The sequence below is a fragment of the Myotis myotis genome, unplaced genomic scaffold (assembly GCF_014108235.1).
Source record: "Myotis myotis isolate mMyoMyo1 unplaced genomic scaffold, mMyoMyo1.p scaffold_m19_p_23, whole genome shotgun sequence".
NCBI lineage: Eukaryota > Metazoa > Chordata > Mammalia > Chiroptera > Vespertilionidae > Myotis > Myotis myotis.
This window is the reverse complement of record NW_023416328.1, coordinates 7,082,180-7,095,773: the sequence shown is the minus strand read 5'-3', so window position 1 is coordinate 7,095,773 and position 13,594 is coordinate 7,082,180. Positions and strand designations below refer to the sequence as shown.

General features: G+C 53.3%; 1 protein-coding gene across 1 annotated transcript in view; it reads right to left on the bottom strand.

Moving 5' to 3' along the window:
- Positions 1-2,090: 2,090 nt before the first annotated feature.
- Positions 2,091-13,594, bottom strand: part of CHSY1 (chondroitin sulfate synthase 1) — a 29,814-nt gene continuing 18,310 nt past the window's right edge. The window contains exon 3 of the mRNA XM_036355738.1: positions 2,091-4,545. Within this exon, the coding sequence (XP_036211631.1) occupies positions 2,941-4,545 (1,605 nt within the window). The 3' untranslated portion in view covers positions 2,091-2,940. The remainder of the gene's footprint in view (positions 4,546-13,594) is intronic.

The window sequence follows — 13,594 nt, the reverse complement described above, 5'->3', positions numbered from 1 at the left end:
CCTCGACTGGGAATCAAACTCGGGACCCTGTAGCCCGCAGGCCGACGCTCTATCCATTGAGCCACACCGGCCAGGGCAGCCGCTTTGTCTTTTACTGGAAGTCATACCGAAGGGGTCGCTGTCATCTGAACCATCGCGCTGTCACCTGCATTTTCATGCGTGTCTATTACAAGTTAGATGGGGTCTCGGGGCCTTTTCCCCCGAGTGGGACAGCAGGGACATCGTCTGGGGACGTGGAGAGGGCAGGGGGCCCCGGGAGGCAGGTGCAGCCCTGCGGGGCCACGGCAGCAGGCAGGTCCCCCGCCGGCCCCCAGCCCCTGCTGCACCTAAGCGCCTTTGCAGCCAGATTACAGCAGCTCGCTGGCAGCCACGCCGCCTAATCCCCAGGGCGGGCCCCAGCCGAGGGCTGGGAGGACTGACAAGCAAGCACAGGAGAGTCTGGCCGGCGTGGCTCAGTGGCTGAGCATCGACCTATGAACCAGGAGGTCACGGTTCCCACCCCAGGTCAGGGCACACGCCCGGGTTGCCGGCTTGATCCCCAGTAGGGGGCGTGCAGGAGGCAGCCGATCAATAACTCTCATCATCGATGTTTCTCTCTCCCCCTCTCCCTTCCTCTCTGAAATCAATAAAAATATATTTAAAAATATATATACATATTTTTTTTTCATATCTATTTTTTAAAAATATATTTTATTGATTTTTTACAGAGAGGAAGGGAGATAGAAACATCGATGAGAGAGAAACATCGATCAGCTGCCTCCTGCACACCCCCACTGAGGATGTGCCCGCAACCAAGGTCCATGCCCTTGACCGGAATCGAACCTGGGACCTTTCAGTCCGCAGGCCGATGCTCTATCCACTGAGCCAAACCGGCTAGGGCTCATATCTATTTTTTAATTGATTTCAGTGAAGAAGGGCGAGAGAAATAGAAACATCAATGATGAGAGAGAATCATGGGATCAGCTGCCTCCTGCATGCCCCCCACTGGGGATCAAGCCTGCTACCTGGGCATGTGCCCTTTGCTGGAATCGAACCCGGGACCCTTCAGTCCGCAGGCTGATGCTCTATCCACTGAGCCAAACCAGCCAGGGCCATAACAATATATATTTTTTTAAAAAGGTTCGTTTCATTTCACTCCCACCCTGCAGTTCGCTTCAATATCGCCCTCAAATCAACCGAGAAACGCCGTGAACTCGTGGCTTAAGCTTTTTACTCCCCGGATGTCATACAACCCTCGGGCCGAAACAGAGGAGTCAAGGAGACACAATGGCTCTGCAGAGTCCGATAGAAAAATACTGTCGACGGGTTTATTGCGCCGAAGGAGCGACTGGCTATGTACAGATCGGCAGACCTCCAAGGACGAGTACTGACTGACGTGGCAAGTCCGTCGCTGCTGGGCATCGACGTGGGGGACACCGTGTGGTTAAGGCACGTGCGGGCCGCCAGGGGAACACGGGACGTCCTGGCCTGGTGACAGGTTCATTTCGCTTTTGTTCCTAATAAACGCGTGAGCACCAAAATTGTCAAAGAACACTTGATAGTTTAGTCAAAAAACCAAAAAATGGTAAGGAATGTGGGGGGGGGGGGGGGCGCATTTTCGGGATGAAATCTTTGGAGTTCGGTTTACTGCAAATAAAACCCACTGGACACGCCCTGATACACATAAATACTAGATCGCCTAGCAGGTCCTGGAACATCGGCAGCGCGCTTAACAACGAGCATCAAATAAATTAAAGGTGTTCTGGAGGCAAAAGGGGGGGAAAGAAAGGGAACTGTAAAGAATGAAACAGCCGTCTCCACCGACATAACACAGACAGGAGATGAAGGAACAAAAGCAAATACAATTTCACGCCCCCACACACTTGCATCAGGGTACAGCGGGGGGTACAGCTGATTCACCACCGTCCTTCTTTGCCATCCTAAAGATGAATGGGTTAGCCCTGGCTGGTGTGGCTCAGTGGATCGAGCGTCGGCCTGCGGACCGAAGGGTCCCGGGTTCGATTCCGGTCAAGGGTAGGTGCCCCGGTGGCAGGCTCCTCCCGGGGCCCGGGCCCTGGTCGGGGCGGGTGCAGGAGGCAACCCATGGATGTGTCTCTCTCACATCGACGTTTCTCTCTTGTCTTTCTCTCTCTCTCTTCCACTCTCCCTACAAAAATAAAATAAAAATCAATGGGAAAACATCCTCAGGTAAGGATTAAAAGAAAATAATAATTGATATCTTATCCTTTGAGGAGAGAGGAAATACCAGATCCACCTTGGATTTTAACGCCAGATCCACTGAGCCCACACGCATGGCAAGAACAGCCCTATTCTCTTAGGGTGTCTCCCTCGCCCCCTTTTGCCTAAAAGCCCCACGTGACCGCAGGGAGCAGGAGGGCACGTGAGATGGCCCTTCCGGGGGGTGACGATACGGACGATGATCCACTCCCTTCTTCTACCATCGGAACCCAACGTGGCTTTCCAAACATTGCCGGCCGCGCGGCAGAGGCAACAGGTAGAGACTGTGCGACGGGGACCAGTTACAACAGAACAGTGAGCAGAGGTACAGTGTTTCGTTCCCGTAATACTTGGGAGCGCAGGGGCCGGGGGAAGAAACGGAAGGACGACCAAAAAAACGTCTCATTCATTCATCAGGTACATTTCAAGTCACGGAGAACAGCGGGGTTCTGCTACAGCGTGTCCGGCGAGGAGAAACGTGTGTCCGAAGGCAGAAACATCACATTTTTGTTCCCAGAAGAAAAAAAAAAAGAAAAAAAAGCTCAATCTTCAAATAGGAGTCCTCGGTATAAGAAAGGTCACGTGTAAAACAGATCCTGGTGCAATCGACTTGCAAAACGGGGTTGGTACCAAAAAAAAAAAAAAAAAAAATAGAAACAAACAATTTCCAGAAAAATAAATTAGAGAATTAAAAAGGTCTTGGCCCAGCGCGGGGGCTGGACGTCAGGCTGTCCTGGCCGAGCCGTTGGTACTGCCGGCCTTGCTATACCCCGGCTCGTTCTTCTCCAGCCACATCTCGGCCAGCTGCTGCGTGGACCCGTAGGTGGACGCCTTGGACCCCAGGCACATCTTGTACTGCTTGGGGTCCAGGTTGGGGTCGCAGAAGACGGGGTGGTGCACGTGGACCACCCCGACCTCCTGGCTGCGGAACGTCTTGAGGCCGGCCTGTACCACCTTGTTGAAGAGGTCCACGTCCTCCAGCCCCCAGCCCTGGATGGAGACGTCGAAGCCGCCCACCCGGACCAGGTCCCCCTTGTAGATGCAGGTGATGCCGAACCCGTAGTTCCTCCAGAAGCCCGTCTTCCGCGTGAAGGCGAAGTGGTTGTCGCTGGGGGCCTTGCCGCCGTAGACGATCCGGGGGTCGTACTGGCTGAAGATGATGGGGAAGTAGATCTGCTGGCCCAGCACCGTGTTGGCCCGGCACCGCTGCAGGAACTCGGCCGTGAACACCAGGTCCACGTCGCAGAAGAAGAGCAGCGACTCGTTGCGGAACTGCGCCGACCCCACCTCCAGGGCCAGGGCCCGAGAGAACTCCCCGGCCACGGGCAGGATCTGCATGTCGGCCTTGGGGTACTTGAGCCGGTAGTCCCGCATCAGCTCCACCTGCTTGGCCTTGTCTGGGTTCGAGTCCGAGTTGAAGAGCAGCACCACCAGCTTGACGTTCTGGTTGGGCGCCAGGCACGTCTTCTCGAAGTGGCCCATGAACCGGGCGAACATGTCGAAGCGGCCCGACAGCGGGATCAGGACGTTGATCTTGGTCTCTTTGGGCTCCTTGCGCTCGCTCCCCGCGCCGGGCAGCCCGAACGGCACCAGCCGCTTGAGCGAGTTGGACAGGAAGGACAGCGAGCCCGACTCCCGGTTGATCTGCTCGGCCAGCTCCCGGGCGTCCAGCTCCTCGTGCTCGGCGAACTGGATCTTGGTGAAGGTCTGCTGCAGGTAGGCGTGCCGGCGCACGGGCACCGTCACCTTCTTGCCCTTGTGCCGCTTGTACAGCAGCAGCAGGTCCAGGATGTACTCGGCCCCGTACATGGGGTTGACGCGCCGGTAGCCGTACTGGATCTCCTTGAAGTCGATGACGCGGCCCCGGGCCTTGGCGTTGGCGTTGATCATCTCCATGACCTGCATGACGATGTCGTCCAGGGCCTCCCGCTGCGCCGAGTCCATCCCCCGCCGGGGGGGCTGGCCGTCGGCGGCCGAGTACAGGTGCCGGCCCGTCAGGAACTCCCACTCCAGGATCTCCTCGCGCCGGCGGGGCTGGAAGCGGGTGAAGGACGGGGGCGCGCCCAGCTGCAGGTCGTCCTTGTGCGTCTCGCCGCCGCCGCCGCCGCCGCCGTAGCGGCCCATGAGCAGGATCTCCCGGTGCAGCTGCAGGGTGCGGTGGCGCAGGGCGGCGATCTGGCCGCTCAGCACGTAGCTGTGCAGCCGGTACTGGTAGGGCGGGCTCTTGTTGGGGTGCAGCGTGATGGCGCGGTGGATCTTGCTGTTGTGCAGGTCCCGGATGTAGCCCTTCTTGTTCTGCTCGTAGTTCTCATAGAACAGCTGCTGCATCTGGAAAGGGTCGGGGGGGAAGAAAAATTAAAACAAAAAAACCAAGGCGGGGTTTTTAGTGGGACGGGACCGAGCGCCCCCCTGCTTCTCTGCGGCACGCATACTTTCTTTTTTTTCCCAGTGATTTTGAGAGAGAGTGGAAGGGAGGGAGGTGGAGAGACAGAGAGAGAGAGAGAGAGAGAGAGAGAGAGAGAGAGAGAGAGAGAGAGATATTGATGTCAGAGAGACACATTGATTGGTTGCCTCCCACAAGCGCCCCGACCGGGGCCAGGGATCAAAGCTGCAACCCTGGTACGTGCCCTTAACTGGGAATTGAACCCGCAACCGTTCGGGAACACAGGCCGACACTCTAACCACTGAGCAACACCGGACCGTTCTACCTGCCTACTTAAAAAACAAAAAACAAAAAAATCAGAAATCTTTCTAAAGGGTGTCCCAAAATTCACGCAAGATTTGAATTTTGCATGAGCATTAACAACAACAACAAGAAAAAATAAAAGCCTAATTTTACTTGGTTTATTGAATCAGATTCTAATATCTGTTGCCCTTTGATTTCAATCCCTTCAATTTGATAAGCATCACCAAGTACCAATGATGGCCCAGGAGCAGGGACCATGAAGACCAATGAAGACCAGGGCTTTGCGTCTGTGCCAGCAAAGCCTGGAGGCCATTGACCCGATGTGCTATTCCATACATAACCCTAGACTGTATACTTTACGAATCAATAAAAAATTTACAATTTTTCATTACAAACCTGTGTTTTCTATCAAAATTAGTTCTTGCGTGAATTTTGGGACAACCTATATATGAGCCACAGCATACCAGAGGCCTGCGGAAAGTCTGCTCTACAGCAGCCCAAGGAGTTTAGAAGGATTCATAACTATAAACCGTGTAAACGAGACTTCCTCACAGACCAGAACTGGCCGGTGTAATTCCGCAGGCACAGAGAAGGATGGAAAGGTTTTCCCAGGAAGAAGCAGCATTAACTCGACACCCCAAGGCCGGTGTGGCTCAGTGGTTGAGCACTGACCCATGAACCAGGAGGTCACGGGTTCGATTCCCAGTCAAGGGCACATGCCTGGGTTGCAGGCTCGATCCCCAGCTTGGGGTGTGCAGGAGGCAGCGATCAATGATTCTCTCTCATCGTTGATGTTCCTACCTCTCTCTCCCTCTTTGAAATCAATATATTAAAAAAAAAAAAAAATACCCAGGCCAAGACCACAGGCATAAACTGGGTCTGTCCCCAGCTCCCAGGACACGGGGTCCCCCCCATTAGGTCTCTTCTAATTCGCTTTTTGTGGGCGCTGCCAACTGTCATCCAATACGTTCAAGGGGTAGCTGCTTTGTATTTCAAAGACTCCATTGAGAAAGAGCCACATTCTTTACGGGGATTAAGCTGGGTCTCCCGCTGTAAGAAAGAGATGGTGCATATGTGTCTTGAATGGTTGGTGTCCAATCCTGGAATCTAAATACCGTTCAGGAAAAGTCTGATCCATTTCAAAATAACTGGGGGTGACGCCTGGGCAAGTAAAATGACAACTGCCAACCACGCGAGGCAGCTGGACCAAGAGGGTGCAGGGAGCCCTGCCCGGTTCGGCTCAGTGGGATAGAGCGTCGGCCTGCGGACTGAAGGGTCCCGGGTTCGATTCCGGTCAAGGGCATGTACGTTGGTTGCGGGCACATCCCCAGTAGGGGGTGTGCAGGAGGCGGCTGATCGATGTTTCTCTCTCATCAATGTTTCTGACTCTCTATCCCTCTCCCTTCCTCTCTGTAAAAAATCAATAAAATATATTTAAAAAAAAAAAAAGAGTGTGCAGGGGGCCGTTTGTGGTTGGGCAGGTGAACAGTGCCCATGGGAGCAGAGGCCTGTGGGCAGCCGGAAACCCGTATCTAAACCCCCATCTGTGCTCTTTGCTAACGCGCGTCCCGGGCGGTGGGAGTGGGGGGGGTCACTTCCGCTTTCCGGCTTTTCTTTTCTCATAGATAAGCAAAGGGGGTCACATAGGAAGAATGAATGCAGGCAGACCTTATCTTTCTTTTGGTTTTTTATAAATATCTTTTTATTGATTTTTGAAAGGAAGGGAGAGGAAGAGAGAAACATCCATGATGAGAGAGAATCATGGATCGGCTGCCTCCTGCACGTCCCCCACTGGGGATCGAGCCCCCAACCTGGGCCTGTGCCCTGACCAGGAATCGAACCCTGACCTCCTGGTTCCTAGGACGATACTCAACCCCTGAGCCACACCTGTTCGGGGCACGTGCCCGGGTTGCTGGCTGGATCCCCAGTAGGGGGCATGCAGGGGGCAGCCGATCCATGATTCTTTCTCATCATGGATGTTTCTCTCTCTCCCTCTCAACTTCCTCTCTAAAATCAATAAAATATAAAAAAATAGATTAAAAGCTAAAAACCATGACCCCACCTTTCTGGACAAGCGAGTGCAACCCGCGGAAGCAGATTCCAGCCGGAGGAGGCATGGGAGCCGGTGAGGGAGCGGGCAAGCGCCCTGTGCCCTGTGGCACCGCAGCCCATCCCCGGCGGCAGCGCCCGTGTCCACACGGGGGGGGGTGAAGCCCTCAGGGACCTGCGCTTCCTGAGAAAAGCCGCTGACTTGGCGATGGATGGAGCCCATCGTCGGGCACCCGGGCTTTGTGGGCAGGTGGGAAACTGAGTCTCGGCAGGGCTGGGGGGGGGGGGGGAGATGGGGGACAGAAGGCCAGGAGTGGAGGACCACTCCAGGGAGGGGTCGGAGGGGATTGCAGGCCTCCCTCTCCACCCACTTCCTTCCCTTCCTTCGCTCCCAGCCTGCAGGCAGCCGGCAGCCGCCCTGCCTTGGCCCGGAACCAGCGCTGAGCCGGTCCAAATGCCAGCCTGGGCGTCTTTTAAAGTGGAAATGACTCAAAGGAACTCAGCAACTCCACCCCCCCCCCCAACCCCGTGCCCTCCGGAGGCAGGAAAGCCATTCCTCGTTAGAGCGGCTTCAGTCGGAGAGCGGAAAAGAGCCGCCTGGCGTGGCTCAGTGGCTGAGCGTCGACCTACGAACCAGGAGGTCACGGTTCGATTTGATTCCTGGCCGAGGGCACGTGACAGGTTCGAGCCCTCTGGTCGGGGCGGGTACAGGAGGCAACCGGTCAATAATGTCACTCTCACATCTATGTTTCTCTCTCCCCCTTCCTCCCTTCCATTCTCTCTCTCTCTAAAAAAATAAAATAAAATAAAAAAATCAATGGGAAAAATATCCTGGGGTGAGGATTAACAACAATAAGGAGAATCTATGTGTGTCTTCTGAAGACGTGGCTCTGATGATGAAATCAGGGGGATTTCATGAACCCTGGGGAGCCTGACACACGGCCTTTTACGAGCCTGACCTGTAAGCCATGTGATTCCGAAAAGGCCATCTCGTAAAACTTTTTACGTCACTTATGACTTTTTTAAACCTTTAAAAAAAAAATTTTTTTTTTTATTGATTTCAGAGAGGAAGGGAGAGGGAGAGAGAGAAGCATCCATGATGAGAGAGAATCATTGACTGGCTGCCTCTTGCACACCCCCAACTGGGGATCAAACTGGCAACCCGGGCATGTGCCCTGACTGGGAATCGAGCCCGGGACCCTTCAGTCTGCAGGCTGATGCTCTGTCCACTGAGCCACACCAGCTAAGGCTAAATCTTTTTTTGTTTTTATTATGAAGCAATATATATTCATTACAAAATACTGAAGAGACAAAGACTTACAAGCTTATTCTTGCTGACATTTAAAAAAATGTTGTTCTTGGATACATATTCACATGTAAGGTAAAATAAGAAAGCAAATATGTATGTGTCTAAACTTAAAGGGATAGCCCTGGCCGATGTGGCTCAGTGGATAGAGCATTGGCCTGTGGACTGAAGGGTCCCGGGTTCGATTCCGGTCCGGGGCACATGCCCGGGTTGCGGGCTCAGTGCCCAGTGGAGTGGGCGGGGGGGGGGGGGGGGAGGGGCGGCGTGCAGGAGGAAGCCAATTGATGATTCTCTCTCATCACTGATGTTTCCATCTCTCTCTCTCCTTCTCCCTTCCTCTCTGAAATCAATAAAAGTATTTAAAAAAAAAAAACACAAAAAAACTTACAGGTATAGTAAGTCCTCACTTAACGTCCCAGACAGGTCCTGCAACTTTCAGCAAAATGATGTATAGGCAGCCCCCTGCTATCCCGGCTCATCCATGATAGATGAGAGTTCAGTCCCCAAGGTATCTCAGCGACGTTAGGAAACGTCAGCGGGCGAGAGGTTACCCGAAGATCACGTCCGAGTCATCAATCCACTCTGATCATCTGATTTTCCTGAAACAGCTGATCGCACTGACCGCTAAGCAAAACCAAGCTATCCTACTCCTTGGCAATCAGGACTTCAGCCCAACACAAGACACCACAATCACAAGCCACAAGAAAAGCAAAAATTTCATAGCAGGGAGAAAGCTTAAATAAGGCCCATGTCAACCGAAGGCTAGAAGTACAATTTAAAAAAAAAAAAAAATTGATTTCGGAGAGAGGAGGGGAGAGGGAGAGAAACATCGATGAGCTCTCTCATCGTGGATCGGCCGCCTTCAACGTGGCCCTGGGTGCTCGTGACCCTAGCAACGCAGCAAACACCAGGCCTAGCCCTGGAACACACAGAAGCAAAGCATGTTTCGTTTTAAGTTCGTCTTTGTGTGAGCTTGCTCACAAATATGCGTCTATACAAACACTCGAGACCCCCGTTCAGCTTTTTTCCCCAACCTGGGGGCGTTAATCTAATGTGAGATTCTCCCTCGAATTACTGATGAACTTGACAGGCAAGCCCGTTAATTAGAGTCCCTCTTTAAACATCAGCCTGTTGATTAACTAATCATAAGGAATGTCCATGCTCTCTCACCGACCAGTTCAATCCCAAATGCAACCCCAGCGCCGCGGTTCTGGTTAGGGTCAAGCTGAAACCTGCGTTTAAATTACACATTTTTAAAAAGATGCCCTCGGGGAAATTTCCCATCTGGACTGATTGGTTAAGTTTCAGACTGTATTCTGAGAACATCCCCAAGTCCTTCTATCCTTCTATTTTTTTAAAAATCATTTTTATTGATTTCAGAAGGAGAGGGGGATAGGAAAAAAAAAAAATCAATGATGAGAGAGAATCACGGGTTGGCTGCCTCCTGCACGCCCCCCACTGGGGATGGAGCCCCCCACAACCCGGGCCTGTGCTCTGACCGGGAATCAAACCGTGACCTACAGGTTGACGCTCAACCACTGGGCCACACCGGCCGGGCTGTCCAAGTTCTTTAAACACATTCGCTTCGGGCGGAAGTGCCAGCAGCGGAAAGCACTGGGCCTGCCTTACGCGTCGGCGGTGACATTGGTTCTTCTTCGGTTCTGGGCGTGAAAGGCGGTTTCGAGAAACTAAAAACAGACGCAGCGCTCCCCAGAATAGAACCCTCCGTGACCACGAACCGCGGGGCCCGTCCCTGTGTCCCTGTTGGCCGCTTCCAACCCGCATTCCAGCTGCATCAGCAACTGGATCCGCGTGAGTCACCACGGCGCTGGGACACATCGCCCGGGACGGGTGAGGGGCCGGGGAGAGCGCCTCCGTGCACACAGTTCGGTGCGCACGGCCGGAAGCTGTGCGGCAGCCACGTTAGGCCAGGCCTGGTTCCACCGCAGCCGCCTCATACTTTAGATCAGCGGTTCTCAGCCTTCCTGATGCCCCGACCCTTTGATACAGTTCCTCATGTTGTGGTGACCCCCAATGTCATGGTTACAAATGGGACATAATGAAAGCAGAGTGATTCATCACCAAAACAATATGTAATTAAATATGTGTTTTCCGATGGTCTCAGGCGACCCCTGTGAAAGGGTCGTTCGACCGCCAAAGGGGTCGCGACCCACAGGTTGAGAACCGCTGCTTTAGAGCATGAAAAAAAACTTACTTATTTTAAAGGATATTTTTATTGATTTCAGAGAGAGGAGGGGAGAGGGAGAGGGAGGACAGAAACAGCCATGAGGAGAGAGAATCACAGATCGGCTGCCTCCTGCACGCCCCACACTGGGGATCGAGCCCGAAACCCGGGCCTGTGCCCTGACGGGGAATCGATCCGTGACCTCCTGGTTCATAGGTTGATGCTCAGCCACTGAGCCACGCCGGCCGGGCTGAATGTGCTGTGGTGGGAAGGGGTTCTGTTAGAATGAAATTGGCTTGAATCCCTCGGCCGTGGGCACTGTCCAGCCATCAATCCCGCCCTTCCTAACAAAAGTGCTCCATCCTTCTGTTCAGGAATGGCGTTTATTTTTTCTTGGTCCCGCATCCATTCAGAGCAGTGGTTCTCAACCTTCCTCATGCTGCGACCCTTTAATACAGGTCCTCATGTTGTGGTGACCCCCAATTTCATTGTTACAAATTGAACATAATGAAAGCAGAGTGATTCATCACAAAAACAATATGTAATTATACATGTGTTTTCTTAGGCGACCCCAGAGGGGTCTCGACCCACAGGTTGAGAACCGCTGATTCAGAGTGATGTGTCCACGCGCTTTGGGGAGGCAGAGAGGGGCCTCAGAGCGCCTGGCCTAATACTGCTTCCTCCCTCGGCCCCCGCCTTCCGCCTTCAGGCCCTTTGGGGGCTACTGTGATGCATTTCCCGGTGGACAAGGAGCTCAAGCAGCTCGATCCCTCCTGAGGGTGGCGGCTGTGAGTCACCGGATGGCGAGATTATGAGGTGGGCAGTGCCGGCGGCAGGGAAGACGTGCAGACAGGCATTCCCGGCCCTGTGGTGCCTGGGCTGCGAGGGCTGCCCTTCCCTTTTAATCCCAGGGATGCACGTCCTTCCTCGAGCCACCAGACTGACAGATGGAAAGGGAGGGAGGGAAGGAAGGAAGATCGTCGCCGTCCGCCTTTCCTGACTCTGAGCCCAAGAGAGAACTGGAGGCGGCCTTGGCTCCGTGGCTGAGCATCGACCTACGAACCAGGGGGTCAGGGTTCGATTCCCGTTCAGGGCACAGGCCCGGGCTGCGGGCTCCGTCCCCAGCGGGGGGCGTGCAGGAGGCGGCCGATCCATGATGCTCTCTCATCATCTCAAGCCAGCAGCACGCCAGCCAAAGGCCCGTCTCCGCAGCGGAGGACACGCTTGGCAACGGGGCAGCGGGTCCACAGGCTGCTCGTGCAGGATCCCGTCTACCCAGCCTGCCCCTGGGCCCGAGTGGGGGCCCAGTGGTACGGGGGCATTTGTGACTCCCGGCGGCATTCACTGACCCCAATTTAGGGAAATTTTTTTTCTTTTTACTTGAGGGCCCTGAAAACACACGCACACACACACACACACACACAAGAACTGGCCGCACCTGTTGACAACGTCAAGGTCATGAATGGCCATGCCAAGGTCAAGGTTAAGAGACACTTGAGCAACTTGTTCACTGAACAGTGTGTGTGACCCTGGCCCGCACCCCGGATCACTTGACGCTGAAGGGTTTTGTTTTGGGCCAAGAAGGACGTTATTAGGTGAAACATAAATAGAGCCCGGAGATTAGATACCAGTGCTGTGTCAGCATGAATTTCCCGACTGCGACTGTCGCGCTGGGTTCCTGTTTTTAGGAGACAGGTACACAGGGAAGTATTTAGGGGCAAAAGGGGGCATTGGGCCCGGCCAGTGTGGCTCAATGGCTGAGCTGATTCAACCTAGGAACCAGGAGGTCACGGTTCGAGTCCCGGTCAGGGCGCAGGCCCCAGTAGGGGGCGTGCAGGAGGCGGCCGATCCAGGATTCTCTCTCATCATGGATGCTTTTTCTCTCTCTCTCCCTTCCTCTCTGAAATCAATAAAAATGTATTTTATATATATATATATATATAAATAAAGCGGGGGCATTGGGTCTACAACTTACTTTGCAACTTCCTCTCAAATGGTTCAGGGAGAAAGAATGTATACAGACAGAGAACAAACGATAAAGCTGATGTGGTGAATGTCTACCTTCGAGAAATCTGGGTGACGGACATATGGGAGGTCTGGGTCCTATTCTTGGAATTGTTCTAAGTCTAGAATTATTTTAAAATAAGAGAATTACCCCCCCCAAAAAGTGGTGAGAAATGACAGTGGTGGTTTTTGGCAACACTCTATGACTCCGCCATCAACGAATACATCATGGAATTATGGTCAGAGATTCCTTAAAGGTTCCTTAGCCGTCCACGGAGGTTTTCGAAAGCGGGAAGTAAGACGTCTTTGAACCTGAAATCTGTTTCGTTGAACCTAAGCTTTCAATATTTTATACTTTGGATTTTCCTCCCTTCAAAAAAAAAATTTTTTTTTAAATTAAAGTTACCAACTTGACAATACCTCATTATATTCTTAGAGGTTTCCTGGACAAAAAAAATTTGTGACTATTTCTGTCTCTAATTCCTCCCTTTTGCCTGCTGGGCCGTGGGCAGGACATCGATTTATTATAACCGATAATTTCCAGGGCCTCCTGGTCCCTAATTACCTCCGTCCACACTGATGATTCAGAGGGGAAAAGAGACCGACCAGCATGTGCTGCCCAAACCAGCGTGCCCTTCAGCCGGGTAAGAAAGCCTGGTCCTCATCGTTCTCTTAGTATACACAGCGCAGCTCTCAACCCGCATGGGATCGACAGCGTTTCCTGACAGCTCAGTGGATAGAGCGGCGGCCTGCGGGCTGAAGGGTCACGGGTTTGATTCCGGTAAAAGGCACGTACATCCCTCAGCTGCAGGCTCGAGCCTGGCCGGGGGCTCGTGTGGGAGGCAAAGAATCGACGTGTCTCTCTCACATCAATGTTTCTCTCTCATTCCCCCTCCCTTCCACTCTCCCTAAAAAAAAAAAAATCAATGAAGAAATATCCTTGGGGGAATATTATAAACACAAACACCCCCCCCCCCCCCCAAAAAAAGAGATACCCTTAAAAAAACCACTCATGCCCTGACCGGTTTGGCTCAGTGGCTAGAGCATCGGGCTGCGGACTGAAGGGTCCCAGGTTCGATTCCGGCCAAGGGCATGTACCTTGGTTGCGGGCACATCCCCAGTGGGGGGTGTGTAGGAGGCAGCTGAT